General features: G+C 42.0%; 1 protein-coding gene across 1 annotated transcript; it reads left to right on the forward strand.

Moving 5' to 3' along the window:
• Positions 1–9312: 9312 nt before the first annotated feature.
• On the forward strand, positions 9313–17986 carry LOC1275979 (phospholipase B1, membrane-associated). Its single transcript, XM_315275.4, has 7 exons — positions 9313–9451; positions 14589–15147; positions 16541–16719; positions 16797–17239; positions 17337–17454; positions 17549–17622; positions 17723–17986. Exons 2-7 carry the CDS (start codon positions 14838–14840, stop codon positions 17856–17858), a joined length of 1260 nt encoding a protein of 419 aa, XP_315275.4. The 5' UTR covers positions 9313–9451; positions 14589–14837; the 3' UTR covers positions 17859–17986.
• The last annotated feature ends 2729 nt before the right edge of the window (positions 17987–20715 follow it).

Raw genomic sequence — 20715 nt, forward strand, 5'->3', positions numbered from 1 at the left:
ACTGCCGGATTGTGATGCGGTGCACTTTTTCCTACTGCCGGAGCTCGAAAAACCCGACAGGACTTGCCCGAAGGTGAGCAAATGTTTCCACTTCGGGCTGCACCGCACGCTTCGGTATTTTCACTTCACTGAGTGTGGGTGATGGATGGGAGGCAAGGAGGAGGTGACGACTCATCTCACCATCAAGGACACGCTGTCTCTCTCACACAGTACCACTCGAACCGCCGCCATCCACGCGTTGATTTTCCCAACAGCTTTCCTTTCCTGCTGGCGGTGAGATCAAGTTACTCTCGCTCTCTCTCTATTTCGAGACGAATTTCCGACGTCGAGACGTTTCACCGCCCGCTCTCTTCTCTTCACGCCCTCTCGGCCCTCTCGAAATGTTAACCCCTCTGGAAGGATCCGTCTGTCGGTAGGGAAGCGATTCGCAGAGCGCCAGAAATGCATTCGACCCGCTCGCCGGCTACAATCCGACGCACGAGTACGCAAGTTGTAAACAAGCAGCCGTGGCTCGTGTGGAAGTGAAAAGGGACGAGGGAAGGCAGGGCTGGGGGGGCGAATCCGAGCGGCAGCGAAGGACATGCGCATGTTTTTGTTCCGCAGGTAAGGGTATTTCTCATCATCGTTCCGGAAATCGGACTTCGGCGTTGTTTACATGTTGGGTGCATTTCGGTTTGGTTTGCTGTACCTTTACGCTGGGTTGATGATGTATGGTTTGAAGAGTTGATTCAGGGAGTAATTTTGATTGTTTACTCTTATTAGCTTTAGTGTGTGAATCTTTTTATTTTCAAAAACCTATAAGACTTTGAGCCTTTTCGCCTCATGCGCCTCTGAAACACGCACGTAGCAAATCAGGTTTTGTGATGTCGCCAAAAAACAGCCTAAATTGCTGCAATAAGCATATCACTCTTCATCTCACCCGACGGGCTTCGCTTTCTCACCTCATTTCCTCTCACGTGCGTGAGCTGCCCGTCTCCGTGAGAAGGCAGTTTCTCGCTCTCTCGCTCTCTTTATGTTTTGATCCACGGTTGCTCTTACCGCCCGGCGCGAGCGTGTTGCTGTTTACGTTTTCCCGGCAGCTTACGGGGTTTCCACCGGCCTTCACAGTTGGTGTTGGTGTTGGTTTTTCTCACTCGCTGACCGTACACTGTAAAGTTTTACGCCGCAGTGATGGTGCAATTATTATTAACAATAATGCTGAATCTGCTGACATTAGGCACAATGTTTGTGGAGTGTGTCTAATTTTTACATTGATGATTTAAAATACAAATTGTTTAAATATAATTTAAAAAATTCGATTCACTCAATACACTCAAAACTTTATTATTCGTGAGTATGAACATTTTTAAGTATTTTAGTCAAAATAAACCTAGTTTGACAGAACATATAATTAATGTTTCTTTTAATCGATAAATGTATTTTAGTTATTAAGATTGTTAATAAATTCATTAATTTACCTTAAAATATTTATTTAAAAATATAAGACAAAAAAGCCATTAACTTAATTATTTGTATGGACAATGTAAATATCTTTTTCTATTTAGAATAGACAGTTTCGGCATATTGGTTAAATTGTTGAAATAAATATATCACATCATAACAAGCTTTAGATTAAAAACATTATTTTTTATATGTTGTATCAAGTAATTTATGACTATAAAAGATTCACTAATGATTATTGATCAATGTTAATTTTCTAAATTATTTTTAGTTATTAGTTTTCCTTTCCCATGTTTGCCTTTCCATCAATCTCTTCAAAATACATCCCCAATCCATTATCGAACTCTTTTAATTGAAGCTATTGCCACACAACTACCTCAATATTCAAAAATCCCAGCACTTCCGTGAGAATGCACAATTGGAAACTATCATTGCCTGCCCATCAAAACAGTGCAATTAAAAGTCGGGAAGAAAATAAACAATACAATTACAGTCCAATCTTTCGCCCGATCCAAAGCCGTCCCTCCTTCATCCAAACACTCAACGCCGCCCGATGTAACGTCATCAATAAAGATCTTGTTAAGCGCGCAAACACCGTCACCTGACAATCCGTACCGTTGCGTTATGCACCAACAGCATTGTGGGAAAAAAGGGTTCAACATTAACCGTGAAAAGGTGCCCCATCATACACAATGAAATTATTCAAAAAAAAAAAGAAACAGCCATACATACCACAATGAAACAACGAAATGCAACATAAGAAAAGATGACAAGCGACCGTTAAAAACCACACATACACACACTCTCATACTCCGCAAATTGATATGGCGCGAAAACCGTGGCATCGATTACTCGCAGTCCCGCGAACGGACGCAACATTGAGTGCAATTTATCACCGCGCTAAATTATACCAATCCCCGCAGCACCAGTGCAGCGTGACAGCGCCCGTTAATGAAATGTACACGGTGGCAGGGAAAGAGCAGCACCCACAACAACAGCAACATAAAAAAGGGAGTTGGCTGAATCTGTCCAAGCATGAAACCCTCTCGGGCGCGGTGGCATATGTGAAGGTAACATTTTGAGTGAGCATGGGAGAAGAAGAAAAAACACATTGCACATAATGCAGGCAGCATAATGCGCGCAGTAAATGGATTTTGACGCTTTGGAGAAGCCTCAGCAATAGCCATTTTGAGAGGGTGGAAACCACCCAAACCACCAGGCCCGGTGGGCTGCTCGTACGCCTATCGATGGCACTCGAATGGATCGGCAGGAATGGGTGCATTATCATCAGTAACATCATCATAGTTGCTGCTGCGAGCGACCTGCAACAGCAACGGAGACAGCGTTGGATTGGAGTGAGATGTGTACAGTGTGTGCCATAAAGGTGGTTGAATAATTTTGAACATAATTGTAAATTATGAATACAAATATACTGCAATGAAAGATAACGAAAAACATAAATTGGTATGTTTTACACATCAAAACGTGTAAAATTGATTACAAAATAATTATCGACATTATTAAGAATTATAGCTTCTGAAATTCTGAAATTAATTAAGATGAAAAATCGAAACCAATAGAATGGTTGTTTTGAGTTTTGTTTTTAGTATTTTAAAATCAATATTTTTTTACCTTCTTGAGGTTGGGTTAAAAACGATGAAAATCTCATTTCCTACACAAAATATTGCTTAAATATTAACTTTTTGTTATGTCATAAAAATGTGTTCTAAATTCTAAATTTTACATTTTATTAAATATATAATAAAAAGTTCATCAAAAGTTCAACTTCGTCAGCTTCGTCAACAGTTCAACACACATTGCATACACCGTGTACAGTGTCAGCGTTATGCCCACAACCGTGGTAGTATAATCAAGCCTATGCACCCTGCACAGCTTTGGTAGGGCACCCCTCAAAGCCTAAGGCCTACCCGGGCTTCTTAGCTTGTTCTTAATCAGTTTGGAAGCTTTTTAGCTTTTCTTCTTCCACCGGTGGTGCTTCTTTTCCAAAACAACATGCTTACCGTTTTTTCATTGCTGCAAGCATTGGCACCGATAGAGTATTATCGCATCACGATGCATTGCGATACCTACCCGAACACGGTTTCGGCCTTTTTGATATTAAAGCGTACAACTGATATGCACCTACCATGGCCTACTCTACCCCCTCTCCATCTCTCTCTCTTTCTCCATCCATTCCCGTGCATGATGGTAGGGGCACGACTCTTTAAAGAGCAAACGAAAAAAAAGCGTTTAATACCACCCAACAACGAACCATCAACAAACAGCGATAGAAATGGGCTAAATATCTATTAAATAATATTGTTTTTGATCGCATTTTTTTGTGTGTGTATTTCACCGTCTCGCACGGTGCTTAATCGGTTTCGATCGTGCGGGGTGGCACTGGCATGCATGCACATGCCCTTACGCCGTTTGAGGGTTGTGGGAAAATGGGCCGGTCCGGCTGCGACTGTGCCAGCTTACGAGTGGGTTGTTTGTTCATTTTACGCCCGCTCGTTCGTATCACAATTAGCGGTGGGCGCCCGTGTTTTGATGTGTGGAAACAAATTTATTATAACGCGCGTTATGCTGAACGGTGCTGGCGCTTCGTTGGGCATGTTGATTTTTTTTCTCCAAATGGTGGTATATGCTATTTTGGTTTAATTTGAATTATTCCCTGTAACTGCACACCGTGCATGGTGGATTATTAACGCTATTAGCAATTGTGTTTTTTAACGCAAAGATAATTAAATATTGGTAAGTGATAAACATTTCTTTTCGTGTGATTTCGATATGTTTTGTTTGTGACTTTTTTTAAATTAAGTTAAGAAACTGCCTTCAAAGCTAGATAACAAAGACTTAAAACGAATTAGTTAAACTAATAATAAACATATAATTTTGTAATATTAACTAAACAAACTTTTGATCTAACAAATATTTAAAAAAAACTAGTTATGCGCGAAGAAACTATCACAAACCTAGAACAAACAAGAAGAGATGAAAATGAAACTGAGCAGCAGGATTAGATAAATTAGAAGACAGAATACGATAACGAAAAGAGCTACAAGATGAGTTAAAATCAAAAAGTTAGTAAAAATGGTTACCAATAAGTTGTATTCTAGTTTTGTTTTTGCTTTGCTTTGGTATTAATTAAATAATTTATTTGTGTATTCATTTGTTATTGTTATTAACGGTATCTAAAATGATATGTTATTTTAGTGATTTTGCTTGTCATTAGATATGATGTGGCTTCGTTTTATGAGGCAGTTTTATTTTGAATTATTTCCGTTAAAGTTTATTTATTCATTTTTTTTTCGTTTCCTTTATTTATAAACGAATATTATGTTTTTGTGCGTTTGTTATTGAAGTGTGTTTGCATTTGAAATATTAAAAGATTATTTTCTTAATCTTCGAGTTGTTTATCATATTCTCCGTATTTTGTACTATAATAACTATGATTTTGATTTCATTTGTTTTATGGTAAAGTATTTATAAAAAATACAATTTGCTCAAACATTGCTTTTTTACCCAAGATACTTATAGTCTGTCCGTCTTATTGTCGCTGCTGCTTGGTTGAAAGAAAAACTAACCTCATTTTCTTGATTGATTTTGATCTAACAGGTAAAAAAGTTTGCTGACCTATTGAACACTTTAGTACATCACGTAAAGCATAACTCTGAAAAACGTATGCCTTTTTTGCCAACGTTAGAGGCAAATTTAGTTTCATGATTTTGTTTTGTTCGCTTTGCACTTTGCATCTTCACAATACAAAAAAACCCCTCTATGCTTGACGCATCTTGGCGCTAACCTAAATAGGATGCATAATTTATGTCAACGAGACAGCGAGGCGCCCATTTTGCGCGAACGAACTGTGCTCAGGCCGTCGCAGTTCGCAATTAGCGGTCCAGCGCATCCGCCAATGGCATGACTTTTCTCACCCTATCAACTCACCTTAACTCGCCTTAACGATGTTTTGAAACACGTTCCATACTTGTGTATGTGTGGCTGTGTACGCCGTCCCGAAAAAGCGCCTGCATACACGGTGGGCTCTTAAACGGCCCCGAGCGCGATACAACGCGCTCCAGTGCATCAGCACACAGGACCCTTGTAATGGACGCAGCGGCTACAAATGCAGCGGCGCTTATGGCATAGGTGATTGCGTGCTTGCTGCCTTACCTAAAGGCCCCGTCGCTTGCCGTTTCCATTGCATAATTGTAGTGAAGATGTCAAAGATCGGCCATCACAGACATGCCAACGACCGTGGTGGAGGAGGCTGGCAGTGCATCTTCTCAGAAGTTCTGCACACATCTGATTGGAGCGTTGGGTAGGGATAGGGAGGTACAATAAAACGGCAACCTGTTCATCATCGTGGTGGTTCTCTATCGGCTTCTAGGGTTTGGAGCGGGCCTGGTTTTATTTGGCGAACGGTGGGAGAACCCAAGACACGAGATGCAATCTTTCACGATGCTCACGGATGCGACGGATGATATTCGATCCGGGCAAAAAGACAGAAAGGTTAGGAATGCAATCTAGCTGCCTCGGGCTAGAGGGGCTTGAGGAAGCTGCCCATTCGTTCTGTCCGTTCGTGTTATCCATCTGTGAGAAGGGTCTACGAAGGCGAGCTCAAAGGAACGTGCGCTTTGGTCGGTATGGATGGATGGATGCAATGGACAAATCGGACGCAAAATAGGCAACAAAAAAATACAAAAAGACAGAGAGAGGAAAGATTAATTTCCACACTGCCCAAACGAGCGTCTGCTACGCCAATTTTCAAACGACTTACTGCTCCCGTTCAATTCTAAGAATAATTAATAAACGTCCCGAAGAAGAGCGGTCCTTCGGGGGCACGGTGGGACAGAATAATTGATGTGAGTGGACAAATATGGTGAACAAGTAAAAAATCGTGACCATAACGAATTAATGTAAAATAATGAGTATTTTAAACACTTTAGTCTGTTTTGTTAGTTTTTCAATGTACTTAATATTGAGTCATAATATTTAATAAGTGGTTTTGTTATAAATCTTATAAGAAAATGTAAGCGATGAGTTTCGGCACTCGCGTCACTGTGATTTAAATAGATTTTCAATTTATCTTCTATATTAATTTCTTCATTCAATACCTTATCCTTATCAACTTGTGCTATTGTACCAACTTGAGGTAAAACATGAAATGAGTCGGTTAAACAAAAACAAAGACATCATCATCATCACGATCTGCCCCAACTTCATCTTCCATCCCTTCATACTCTGAGGTGCACTTGTGGGGGGAGGGAAAACGTTTTTCATTTCGTATCCAGCACATTCTCCTGCTTCTCACATCTCCTACCCACTCATCGAAAACACGCAGGATTTTCACCAGTTGCACAGTAATGAAAATCCTTTCCCAGTTCATTACTTCTGAGCTCCCTGAGCCTGCACATCTGCACCAGCACCATTCTTGGTCGTTTGATCGAAACCAAGGGTTGTGTCTGTTTTATTCTTAATACTCGTCACCCTCAAACCCTGCCACACGCCACGCTCCACAACAGCAACAATACAAAAATAAAAACAACAGCAATACAACAGCAGAGAGATGAATCAGTCCGTATCCGGTCCCTCGAGGTGCGACCGAAATTTCACTCCACCGAGGCAGCCGGGAACGTGCTGCCTGATGCCCGTAGAGCATAATTTATGCCCGTGCACCGAATCCCGTGCACTCATCGGTGCTGGTTTGCTACTGTCGGGCTGCCCGGCTCAATCCAATCCCCGGCGTAGGACGTTTGGTTTTCTTTTCCCCCTAGGGGCAAGTGTAAGGTTGTAATGAATTTTCTTAATCCTTTTCAAGCAGTCAGCTCGATTGCATCGGGCGCATTTGATAAGAATAAATTGCACCCCCCGCCTCGCCATTGCTACAGAGAATGAGTATAGTATGGTTCGCTTTGTTAGGGAAGTGAACGCGCGAACCAAAAAAAAAAGTACGCAAAAGAAGAAGTTCTTTTTTCTCGCTACTGAGGCGTTAAATTGTTTGGAAGGTTTTGAGCTTAAGATTATCGTTCACGTTTTTATTGCTTTCTTTTTTTATTTTGAGGATGGAATTACTTTTTTATTCTGAGTAAGGTAATGGCAGTTTGCTGCGACGAGAAGAGGGTGCGAACCGGCTGTCGTAATAGAATTAATTTGATTGTGGTTATTAAGCCGATCGGGCGTCTGCCAGCTTTTAAGCCCTCTTCGACAACCGTTCCTTTTTTTTACATGCAAAGTGGAAACAAAATAAGTTGTTTGCTCCGTATTTTCGTCTAATTCCTTTGTTTGTCCTATTATAATCTGGACAGTTTAGTTTCTTCATAAGAACAACAAGCAATGTTTTCTATGTACCAATATCAAGATTGCGTATAGCTTTTACACCATCTACCTCATTAATCTACCATGGTTTTAAAATGTACGCATAAGCTATTCACAATTGGTCATCAAATCAAATAAACTACTGATAACTCATCAAATGTTTAATGAAAGTTGACGGAACTATCCAGCAACAATGTTAAGAAATAATTGAATTTCACCTTTTACCTTACATAGAATAGTCAGTGATTGCTAGAAACATGATTGATTTATTTACACAAATTTTGATCAGTACAATTAAGCAAGCAGCCAAGCAGAACAACACATGTTGTTTATGTCATAATATATTTTGAATTTGTTTTATAACTAGAATAATTCTTCATCTGCATTATAAAATGTTAAAATTCATGCGATTTTCATTACATCGTATTGGATTACTACAAAACGATGGACTTATCAGACATTAAATCAAATCTAACTGATAAACAAATCAATTGAAAAATCCAATAGAATCAAGGCTATATTCCTGTTTGATTTCAATGGTTAAGTTTTCATCCCCTAATTGATTTGATTGCTTTTTAACAGATTTTAATGGGCAATCATCAATCAGGAATTAATATATAATAAAATTGTACAAGCTGTACATCAAAACCCAGCAGGGTAAACGCAAAGCGCAAACAATGAAGGAAACCTTCCTCACACTTTGAAAAATAAATTCATTGAATAAATATTACACGTCTGTTATCCTTCAACAAGACGTTAACAATGTTTAAAAAAAAATCAAAGATTCCAAAGAAGTCTTTAGTATCTTTAAAAAAACGTTGCAATAATATAATACCCAAAGATTACCGAACCCAAAGATTTAGAACATTTCCCAATACATTTTACATTGCATGAAAGAAATCAATCGATTCTTTCCTCACAAATCGCTTCAAACGCCAAATCAACATACATGCTACTCTCTTGCAAGTAAAATCATAAGCGTCGCCATCATAAGAAAGCCCTCGAACCTCGTTTGAGAACTGCACGATTTCAACACAAGTTTTCCTTCGCAGCACGCTTATTGAATTGTCCTTCGGTGATGTGATGCAAGAACCACTTCTCGCCGCATCTACCAAACTGCTCAGAAGACTTCGCCTTACAGCAAAACTACCGTTCAAAGGGTAATCTCTTCAGCGCGCAATGCATCATCTTCAGCACCAATCCCAAATAAACACTCTTCTCCGCAACGAGCACTACCCACAACAACAACAACAACAAACAACGCCAAAGAGAAAGGAATCATACGAAACTCCCCACACACCGCCCATTTGCCAAAACAACCAAAATCCAACGCTGCAGAATCATCTTCATGCAAACGTGAACCGTGAGTGTTCCCAAAAGTAGCAGCAAAAAAAACTGCGAGTGGAAAGGGGAGTGAACGGGAGGCAGTACCCCTTCTTCTGCGATTTTTCCGATAGTGCAGTGTGGCCCAGGGCCCTCCCCTAAACCTACCGATGCCCCCAACACACGCACGAAGCTGCGATCCGCGAGACGCGAAACCGCACCGTTCGCACTGGCTGGGGCATTAGTTGCGCCCCGGACCTGATAGCAGGCGGACGCGTTGGTGCGCCACTCTCCACGCTCGAAACGTTGCGGCTGGCGCACGCGCGCGCGCGCCTTAGCACCCGCTCGCTCATTGCCAACTACCAAACGGGTTTGTCCGAAAAGTCCAAGTCATACCGTACGGGTTTAGTTTTTCTCCCGAACAGTTCGAAGCAGTTCGCTTTGATTGCTAGGACGGTGCGATTTGAGATTGTGTAAGTTGTTCGAATCGGGTTCCCGAACCCAGTGGTGTGTGCGTGCGTGTGTGTGACGTAAAGACCGGGAAAACGTGGTTGTTGCGGCTTACCCGCTGGTTACCTTCTCGCCCGCGGGACCGGTTCGCGATAGTTCTTGTCCATTTTCGGCAGCTTCTTGGTGCGTGGTGGATAGCGTGTGTGTGTGTGTTTTTTTATCGATTACGAGCGAAACAGTCGCTGTGTGTATGTCGCGCGTGAAGTGTTGTTTGAGGTTTCGTTTCTATCGCTTGCATTGAAGTCTTTTGCTTCTGGATCGCCGAGCAATGTAACAGATCATTTCTGGTTCACCGTTCGTATGTGTGTTTGTGTGTGTCAGTGTGTGTTTTCATTGCAACTGCAGCTACCAACTCCAGATGCCAAGTACGATGCATTCCCGGCGCATTGCACCAGATTGCAATCGTATGCGCTTTATCCAAATGAACCATTAGCCAAAGGAGCGCTGGTGCATAGACCCATTACCCAGTTTACTTAATATTACGATCGAGTTGTGTGTGTGTGTGCAAGAGGGAGAGAGACGGATAGAGATTTTTTGTAGTGCATAGTTTGTTCCGTGTTCGTGGTGTCCCACTGAGACGGCCCTCCAAAGTGTCGGTATTGCCGTCTGTTCGCTTTTCATCGAGTGTAATCAACCTGTTTCAAACTGTTTTGCAATTAGGGGGTTTCCGCCTCCCGGGAGCATGCAGTTTGCGAGGATTGGAATTCTTTTTGCACATGTCGTTTCATTTTCATTTGAATTACATACCAAAAAAAAAAGCCTGCCAAGCGTGCGAAAGAGAGTGGTAGAAAGGGCCAGAGGAGTTTCGTCTGGCTATCATGCAGTCTGGAATCTTTCTCCTCTGCTCCCCCCTCCTTCACCGGGGGAATCCGGCTACAATTTATTGGCTTATTAGTTACGGGGGCCACCTTAAAGAACGGTCACGACCGGCCAGCGGATGGTTTTGCTGGCGATTTGTTGTTTTTTTTTGCTTCTCTTTCTCTTTCTTTTTTTACATAAAATAGGCATTCGAAAGGAAAATGTCTATTCCTCTCGCTGGCATGCAGCGTGTCGGTTTCCCATGCTTAAACCGGGTTTTGGGTGGTAAAAAAAACCCACCAGCGTTTGGAGCTTTAAATGCTCCATGGAGTTATCCGCTGCAGCTACCCGATGATGTAAGGTTCAATGAAGAATGGGCAGTTTTGGGGGTTTCGGGGATGTACGGAAATTAGTGGTGAGTGCTTCTTGCTGGCACTCTGCCCTCTCTGCCATTTGGGTGGGAAAGCAGTGCCAATAAAGTGATAAAGTTAATTACAAAACAAAAAAAAGTTACTGCACGAACAGGAAACGCTCGTTCATCATTGTTTTGGGGGGGGTTTTCTCCCCGATTCACTGGAGCAACCGCTTGAAGAAGCTAATAATTATTACTCTCTTGTTTTTTGTCAATGAAATGTGAACATTATTTCCTCTAATTAATTCTCTTCTAAGTCAATAGTGACGTTGTTTAATGAATAAAATGTTGTTCGCACAATTATATTTTGTAAGTCAGATGAGCTGACAAACAGATGATTGCAGCTAACATACAGATTACAGACTAGCTGATGTTTTTTTTGGAAATTTGAAGACATTTCAATTAGATTATAGTTAGAAGACAATGCGTTTCTAAGACAAACAAAATGTCATAAGACAATTTGCATACCTTTTTGACTAAACCTAGTTTAATGTAAGATTTTCTCGTTTTTTGTTCCTAAATATGAATTTACAAATTTGACTGCAGTAGCAATTCCAAGATTGCAGAATTAATTTAATCGTTTTAAAACATATGTTTGTGTACCAATCGCTTGCAAGTGATCTTTATCAACCCTGCAGGTTTCTAAAAGAACAAAATGAATCAACAATTTGCTAGTTTTGTTTCTTTTCTAACGCAGTTCATCCCTTTATCATTTACTAATATATTAATACTAATTCTTACAACAAAGCAGCAAGAATCAACTCAAAACGCTACATGTTAATATCGAGAAATTTCAAGAAGAATAAATATCATGTAATTTAATGTTAAATTCTTGCTTTGAAGAACTTTATATGAAATGTGAATGAATGTGAATTTGACTGCTTCTACATTGTTCGATGCGACGAATTCGTTGTTTATTGGTTGCATTAAACACAACATTGAAAACCCATCTCGACAAGTTTTATTTCATCAAACGCTTGTCAATAATGCACTAAGCTTAATAACGCACTGCAATAATAAGTAGTTTTTATGTGAATTACTTCAAGTAATGAGATCCAAACATAATATTTACATAAAATATATGCAATATTTGTTCAAATTAGACAAAATGACGTGCAAGTTTTAGTTAATGTCTTATTTATTACCTTCGAATCTTCATTTGATGATTTATTTTAATTATTGCAAGTACTAAACATTGATCTTCATCATCAGGATATCATCAATTAGATGTATGACACTCATTTTTAGTTCATGTCCTTAATTTTGAACTAATTTATCCAGCTTATCATTTTAATTTCAGTTAAACAAAAGTCTTCTTAGTTTAAATTATTAATAACATCTCTTTGAGCAAGGATTAAAATGATTAGCCTATGATTGGTACCGTCAGCTTGAACGCAAACACCTGTAACCGACACCACAAGTAATTGCTTAAGTATGTTCTAGATCTTAGATTCACTTTCCTGAGGCTCCCCGTCCTCGGCAAACCGTTCTCGTCGACGGTGCAAACCGGTCGCAGAGCAAACCGCAGCCATATTATGCAACCGTACCTACACTCACCTACCATACACAGCAGCACCATCACCACAGCCACGCCAAAAACCTAAGAAACATCGTACCGAAACCCGAACGCGGGCTGCAAATTATGCAGAACGAAAACAATGTCAGCGTACGTGCCCGGTGTGCGCTTCATGCCCACTTAATCCAATCAATCCGGGTGGAAAAGTGCCGCCGCGAATTCGATTGCAAGCTTGAATTGAATGGTGGCAGTAGTGCCAGTACAAAACAACACACAGCGGGCAGACCAAAACACAAAAACCCCTCTCGTCTGTTCGCTTCAGGTCGAGCGTTGGTAGCGAAGCAATAAGAAAAAAAAACGCGCCATTCGATCCCATTCGATTTCGTTCAATCATTATCGATCACTCATCTTCGGTGCTGCTGAAAGAACCACCGCAAGGCACGGCCCCGTGCCAGCATAAAAGCATAGAAACGCACCATTATGTGCGCGAGCGCACCGCTAAGAAGGCTGCGGAGGTTTTTGTTTCTTTCGGCAATGTTTTCAAATGCCTTCCAAGGCGCACATTTGGCGCGCTTGTTTTGTGCGGTGCAAAGGTGAGCGTTCGGGGCAGATGGAATCGCACCCGGGTACTGATTAGATTACGCAAACGCAACCGGGTACGTGCGGTACGGACTAATCGTCCGGGGCGGTCTCAATCGGACTTTGAAGATTAATTATGTGCTGATCTATGGAGTCTGCTGGGTGCTTTAAAAAGTTCCTTGTTATTTGATGTTCCTACGGGGAAAAACTGTTCTTTAACGAAACACAAAACGGTCACTTTTATTAAGTGGTCTATTGGTGTTGGGTGATCGAAATGGACGTTGGAAAAACCATTAATTGATTACTTTGTAAACAATCATGTTTTCTCAATTTGTTTCGCATTACAATGCGTGAAAATATGATTGTTCCACTAAAGAGGTTAATCGTTCCATGCTCAATTTCTAAAATGAAACTTAATGTGAACGAAAGCATATCATCATTTGCTTCAAATTGTTTTGATAAGAGTGTCACTCATGGTTATAAAAATTCCCTTATTCTCTCTGAAAATTTTATATTAATTAAATGAAATAACATTTCTAAGACGTCACCTTCTTAGACGTCTAATTCTAATTCACCTTCTTAGACGTCTCTTCAAGATAAATTATTTCTTTAATTTAAAACCTTTTAATGATACCTTCATTTTAAATTTATTTTTATTTTTCTTAAAAAATATATCCCAAAGGTTTACTGCAAAAGCTTCAGGAGCGATTTGGCTTCCTTTATTCTATAAGCAAAATAATTGAATTACGTTCGACAGATATTTTATATTGTTCGAGCAAAAAAAAGGGAAAATTTGAAAATATTTTCAATAAAATATCTGAGCTTAACCTTTCTTGGCCGGAAAGCGAGACATTTTTGTAAAACTGGATAAGCTTTTAAAACATTATTTTCCATAAGAAAAAAAAAGTAACAACAAAGTTCTGAAACATCTCAAATCAGAATATTTTGTTCATTTCGTTCTTTTTTATTTCCGGTAACAACTATCAGCAGATACCATACACAACGCTGCGCTCGTGCTCATACACCCGTTTACGATAACGAACTGAGATAGTTAATGCTCGGCTGATCTTGCCTTTTTTTTCCACGGAAAAGAAACTCATCATATTTGCCATCATTTTGACGATAGTTTTGACACTTTCTAATGTTTCACGTCAAAATACCTTTAGCCTGTACCAATGTAAGAAAAGAAGAAAAACACAAACATCACATACTCCACCCCAAACCCATTAATTTGATGGATATGCGATGTAAGCGCCTCATCCATATTAATATCTCATCAAGCGTCTACCGTGCACGCTGTACGTTGGTTTTAGATATTTTTATTTATTTATTTTCTCCTTCTGCGTGGTGAAGAGATAAAACGCACACCCCCTATACGGAAGCACCCTATTTACCAACCTTGCTTATGGTTGACTGTTCGAGATGCTCACGATCGAGTCTTTTAATTGATAGTTACTGTTGCAGGCGAACGCATTTGTAACACATAGTTGCAAACCGGCAGGGCCACCAAAAATGAAAATGCCCAAATGAGAGACAGCAGACAGTGATCGCGAGCTAGTGACTTTTGGAAATGCATTCGTGGAGAAACTAAAACGCAAAAACGATTTCGTGTGCCGACGGGGTTGCAGCTGCCGTCATCAGCAAATGAGGAGCGCCTCGCTAATCACAGTGTTGTATTGTGTTGCAATTTAGCCGTTCAGTGAGTTTTTAAATCGAACTTAAATAGCCAAGTCCGGCAAATTGGTATAAAAGAAAAACAAATCTAATTGTGATGAAGCAGTGCAGTTAAGAAACAAAAAAAAAAACCCTCAATCGAGAAAGGTTCGTCGCTTCCATCCGATATCTCTTCCTGCTGTAACGAAAAACAAAAAGAGCTTAGGTTCGTCGCCTACGTCCGTGCACGCATTAAACGCACAGCCAAACAAACCGCCCCGCCACACAATGCAGCTATCGTCATCGCTTAGCGTGCTGCTCGTGCTGCTGCTGCTGCTGTGCCACGAAAACAAATTCCACCGGTGGAAGGTGAACGGGGCGATCAGCGCCTTCCAGCCGACCATCTTCGACAATGCGCAGTGGCGCGTCATCTTTCACCTCTACCGGAACGTCACGATGATGATGGCCGGCCGGACCGGCTACAAGACGAGCGGCAAGTTCCTGCAGAAGAAAATCCCGGAAAGCGTGGCGTTCCCGTGCGATGTGGCGGTCGGCCGCAGCCCGGAACCACCGACCAGCGTGCACAAGCTGCGCCCCGGTAAGTCATTATAAATGCATTTGCTGCGTACGGCGCAGCGGGAAAGGATGACCGCAGCGGGCAAGGATAGCTGGGGCTGGTTGGGGTTGAATAATGCTCGGCACTTTTGCGAAAACGAAATTTGCATTCCAGCCCCAGCGCGCGCGCGTCTTCAAGGCTGAAAAGCAGGCACGTGCGCAAACAATCAGTCACGCAGTATTGAGCTTCAGTCGCTGTATGTGTGTTTAAATTTCTCCTAATGTGACACTTTACGCAATGGACCCACGGATCCAAAGCAACGGCAGGCAAAGGGATTTTTTGAGGCGGGTGCGTGCCGCTCGCAACGGGTGCATAAATTAGCTGAACATATTATGACAGTCGACCGTAGTTGAAAGGGTTCCCCATATTGAGGGCGTCATCCGGCTCCCGATGGCGATTGGAATGTACCCACCAAGCGACTACATTGGCGCTAGTTTGGTTTACATGTCATACGTCAAAAAAAAAGCATCGATGAAAACGATCGAAGAAAGGGTGTAGGCCGATCGAAAGACTTGCGATGCATTAAGCGACGAACCCCCGGGGAAAAGTTGAAACCAATTTTAATGGGATTGAAGGATTAGTTTGTTGGTGTCCCGTTTATGCCAATGTGTTGAAATTTTAAGCCCAACAACAATGACAAAGGGCGTATCAAGCAGTATCCTATGAAATGAAATGCATAGAGTTTCCGGATCTGTTTCGTAGGAGACTTGAATTTCAAACATAGACATAGGAGTAAACAGCGTTCTTATACATTTTAAGAACACAAGACGGGAAATGATCAAATGGACGATTTTGTCCATCAAATTAAACAAAAAATAATTGAGTATTGTTCAAAGTCTATTGAAAAATATCTTAAACAGTAACTGATAAAATAGTTTATTGTAATAGCTATAGATCTTTAATATATTCCGGAAGGCAATCATATTTGAAATGAATGGTTTAAAAACATGTTAATTTCAATGCAAACATTGAATGTTTTAAATACTACCAATCATTTTATCATTTACTGGTTCATCCCAGGACGATTTTATTGATTTTTTAATGATACTGATGAACTGATTAGAAGTTATGGTTTCGATTATGCCTTATTCAGTTTATAAGGCTTAACTCATTTAACATATGACGATGAACAAATTGAATCTTTGGAAGAAATCACCTTTTCTTCAGCTATTTTTTCCCCACCAATCCAACCTCAAACGACACTTAATTTGCTTAATTTTAATAGCCAGATCGGCACACTTCATCTGAAAGGAAAGTTTCTTCACCTTCCTTAACCGGGGCGCGTCTCGCCTCTCTTCTTAGAGCTCATCAAATTAATCCCAATCCCAAGCTCCCCCAACGTTCACTCCACTTTCCGCTTTCTCCATTCCGGCAGGTGACATAAACGTGGTGGCCGCGATCGGCGATTCCGTCATCACTGCCAGCGGTGCATCGGCCACCAGCTTCCTGCAGCTGTACACCGAAAACCGGGGCCTGTCCTGGTGCATCGGTGGCCAGTGGGGTTGGCGCAACGCAACCACCCTGCCGAACATACTGAAGATGTTCAATCCGAAGGTAAGTTGAGCGAAAGCGGAAGCAACCTGTAGGGTAGATCAATAATGTTCCACCACAACCCGCTTCCCGGCACGTAGCTCGTTGGATATTCGTACCGCGACTCGTACAGCTTCCACTGGGACTCGCAGTTTAACAATGCGGAGATAGGGGCCGTCTCCAAGGAGCTGCCGCACATGGCCGCCCAGATGGTGACGCGCATTCGCACGGACAAGCGCGTCAACTTCCAGAAGGACTGGAAGCTGCTGACGATCACGATCGGTGGCAACGATATCTGTGCGTACGTGTGCACCCTGCAGGATCCGGAATCGCTCCCGCTGCAGCACCGGCGGTCGCTGCTAAAGATGCTGCGCTATCTGCGCGACAATTTGCCCCGCACGCTCGTCAACATCGTGTCCGTGCCGGACGTGTCGACGGTGGTGTCGATCAAGAAGAAGCCAATGATGTGTTGGATCCTGCACCATGCCGAGTGTCCGTGTTGGGTTGGTCCACTGCACAACTCTACCAAAGAATCGAGAGCAAGGTAATGTTCTAATGACGTGGGGCGGTTCTAAATGGGTTAAATGTGTGCCTAAAGATCACATATACTGACATTCACGCTATTCCATTAATGATCTCAGATGGGCTCGAATACAAACGCAGTACCGGAAAGTAGAGGAGGAAGTCGCCATGCTGGACGAGTTCCGTGGGCTTGATGAGTTCGCCGTCGTACATCAACCGTGGACGAGAAACCTTTCGGTATGTTGTCCGTTTCGACCAGCCCAACTTTATCGCGCACTCAGCTCCGATGACATTTCTTGAATGCTCACTATTTCTCTCATTTCACTAACAGCTCATGAAAGGAAACGAGGTCGACTACACACTACTCTCGTACGACTGCTTCCATATGAGTCAGAAAGGCCATGCGTAAGTATCCCCAATCCCCAGCCGTGAGCGGCGTTTTGGAATGATTTTGGAGCTCAATAAAATTGTATCCTCCTACTTCTGCTCCAAAAACCAAAAACAGACAAGCGGCCGTTGCCTACTGGAACAATCTGCTGGAACCGCCGGGCAAGAAGAGCACGGGCTGGAAGCCGGGCATCGACGGCTTTCGCTGCCCTTCGAAGGAGTCCCCCTACATCTACACCTACGACAACAGCTAGGCGCTAGCGCAGGCGTAGCCATACTACCACACAGACACACATACATAAGGGGAATACACACATACGAAACGGGGAAAGCACAGCAAGGGTTGTTTTAGGTTAAATAAAAGTCCGGTTCCGAAAATATACGATCGATCGGTGGTTGTGTTTTTTTTTTTTTGATTTCCCTTTTTCCTTCTTTTACTGTTGCCCAGTGACACGGAACGAGGTCAAACCGTCGTCAACTGACAAACGAGGAATGGCGTCCGTAATAACTGCCAATCGTTACGTGCCCTTTCGCTCGATCGGCGAACATTCCCGTGCGTCAACCGAACGGAACTCACGCGCGTATGAGTTTTGTGAATGAACACTCTTCTGGATCCCGAACGAACTACGATCGAGGGTGTAGGCTTGGTTTGTTGCCATCTATGGACAACAGGGCTTGCTGCTTCTGTTAATGGTGAAGACACTACTCGGCTCCCTCCCCCGGTGGTGAAAGCCGTCCTATCGCTGCTGGTTCTCTTCCCTTTCCAAAAATGGGCAAGCTAGTCTAGTTTGCGATGAGATAATCACACACTTCTCAGCCCTGTAGCCCTGGACTTCATTCATAAAACCCGCCCAATGGATACTGGTGCGTCACTAAACACACACACGCGGACGCCCTGCCCAAGTAAGTGTACAACTGCCCCGAAACGTCTTATTTTCCTGCCCACAGGCTTGCTGTCCCGCAAGTGCTTCCAATCATCACACCGCCACTGTCCGCGGCATAGGCGAGCGACTGATGCCCGCTGGCAATGTTTACTTTTTATCACCCGTCTCGTACGTCTCGCGGCGTCGTATTTGGATTCCGATGTACCGCTAAAAAGCCAACCAGCCCGAAGCTTGATGATTATGTCGACACAAGACACACACACACGTTGCTCTTTTTTTATTTGTTTCATCCGTGTTGCGTTTCGTTTCATTTCTTCGGTGGCCACGCGAAGAACGAGCCGCGAACACGTGAGTCACGGATTTTCGGTTTTCTGTTGCGTGCTTGGTTTTTCGTTTTTTTGGCAAACCACCATTCGCACTCTCATAACGATCGACCGTTTTAGGGTAATCAAGGCTTATGTTATCGAATTAAAACGGCTTGCCTGGAGGTATAGAAGAAGGAAGAGCGAGGCATAGATCGACCACACAAATGGAAAGCAAAATGACAGGATGATGATGGAAATGGACTGTTTGTTTGCAGTTAATCAACGCTGATTGGTGGAGTCTATATGAGTGCGAATGATTGCAGACAGCTAATATTAATTCTAACACTTTTAAGGTTTGATTTGGTGCTGTTACAGTCAGTTACATCAATTTCAATGGCCAGCTTGTGCTACAATTTCAACCCAATCTCCACACATAACACGTACCCTTTCGTGGAAGAAAAAGACACACGGACCGAACAGCAGCAGCAGAAAACTGTCATTGCACACGTCCGATCGCCCGGTTCCAGACGGTTCCTATCGTATAAGGCCATCGGCGGGGGGAGCCGGACCATTGCAAACCCGATCTAACAACCAATCGAAAACACACGCACACCCCCCGTGTGCGAAGAAGTGTCTATATCGATCATCGATTTATATTGTACACCGCATAGAAGCACATTAAATAATCGCACAAAACCGCTTGCAACGATGTTGCAATAGCAGCGGTGTCTGCGGCTGCTGAGACGCAAGTTATCGCTTTACAGCCATCGACCCGCGGGACGCTTCGGAAGGTTTTTCTTTATGTTTTTCTTTCTTTCTACCAGCTGCAACCGTAAATCAACACGCGTTTAATAGGCCCGCGAACGGTCGCTCGGTAGCATGCTGCCGAACCAAAACGTCCCAAACCGCGATGAGCCGTGACGTGAAATTGCCTCGATTTGCAGTGCTCGATTTTGTGTGGTTAAATGGTAAGCCCAAGTGCTGACGAAGTAAGCCTAATCTGCCATAAATCTTGGGCACGATGTTTACTTAGTGCAGCGGTTTTGAATGCTTTGCTTGGTGATCAGTTTCAATCGTTTTCAATTCCTAGCCAGGTTTAACGGCTAAAAGTCTGTTTTAGATTGTTTTTGGTGTCATAGTCCTACTCGAGTACACTTGTCGTAAGAATACCATAAAGGGTGTTTAGTTTTTCTAACTCATGTAGCCATACATCTGTTGGAAAACGATTATTATTTAATTAAATTTTCTCTTAACTTTAGAATATATTCTACTGGATAATTAATGATGGACACCCTGTCTGCAATAATTCCTACCTTTACGTTAGAGATGAGACAAATCAGTTTTTTTTGGGTGAGTTAAGTCTGAAGTGAAAAGATCATTAGAGCATAAGTCGATAAAGAGTGGCCCGCAGGTCAGTTGTGGCTTTGATTATCGCAATATGGTTTGACGGTCTAATCACTTACGGTTTGACGGTCTAGTTTTTAATTCATTTTGATTGTAACCCACCTATTTCTGCCTTTAAAGCAGTGTGCATCAATTTTTCTGTCTAAGGGATCAATTTTGGACTGTAGAGCTATCGCTTTTTTATAAAATTTAACGTAATGTCTGAAATGATGCGTTCTAAAATCATTGAATAGAAGTTAAATAGGTAAACATTTCATTTATATAATTTAAAATATAATCGTGTTTTTGCCAATTCTGGAAGTTTTAATGAAGTGAAAAAAGGCATAAATTTTCCTGTATAAACAGTGCCTTGACAATTTATTACATGTCATTAGTTTTTTCCCCCCAAAAATCAATCAAATTCCATGGGTTTTTGTAGTTTATTTTTTTGTAAATTGTTTGTATAAAATTACAATTATCATACATCTTTTTCACAAAATTATTATAATTCCTACAAGAGTTTAAAATCGATGCCCATA

Source organism: Anopheles gambiae, chromosome 3 (genome assembly GCF_943734735.2).
Source record: "Anopheles gambiae chromosome 3, idAnoGambNW_F1_1, whole genome shotgun sequence".
Taxonomy (NCBI): domain Eukaryota; kingdom Metazoa; phylum Arthropoda; class Insecta; order Diptera; family Culicidae; genus Anopheles; species Anopheles gambiae.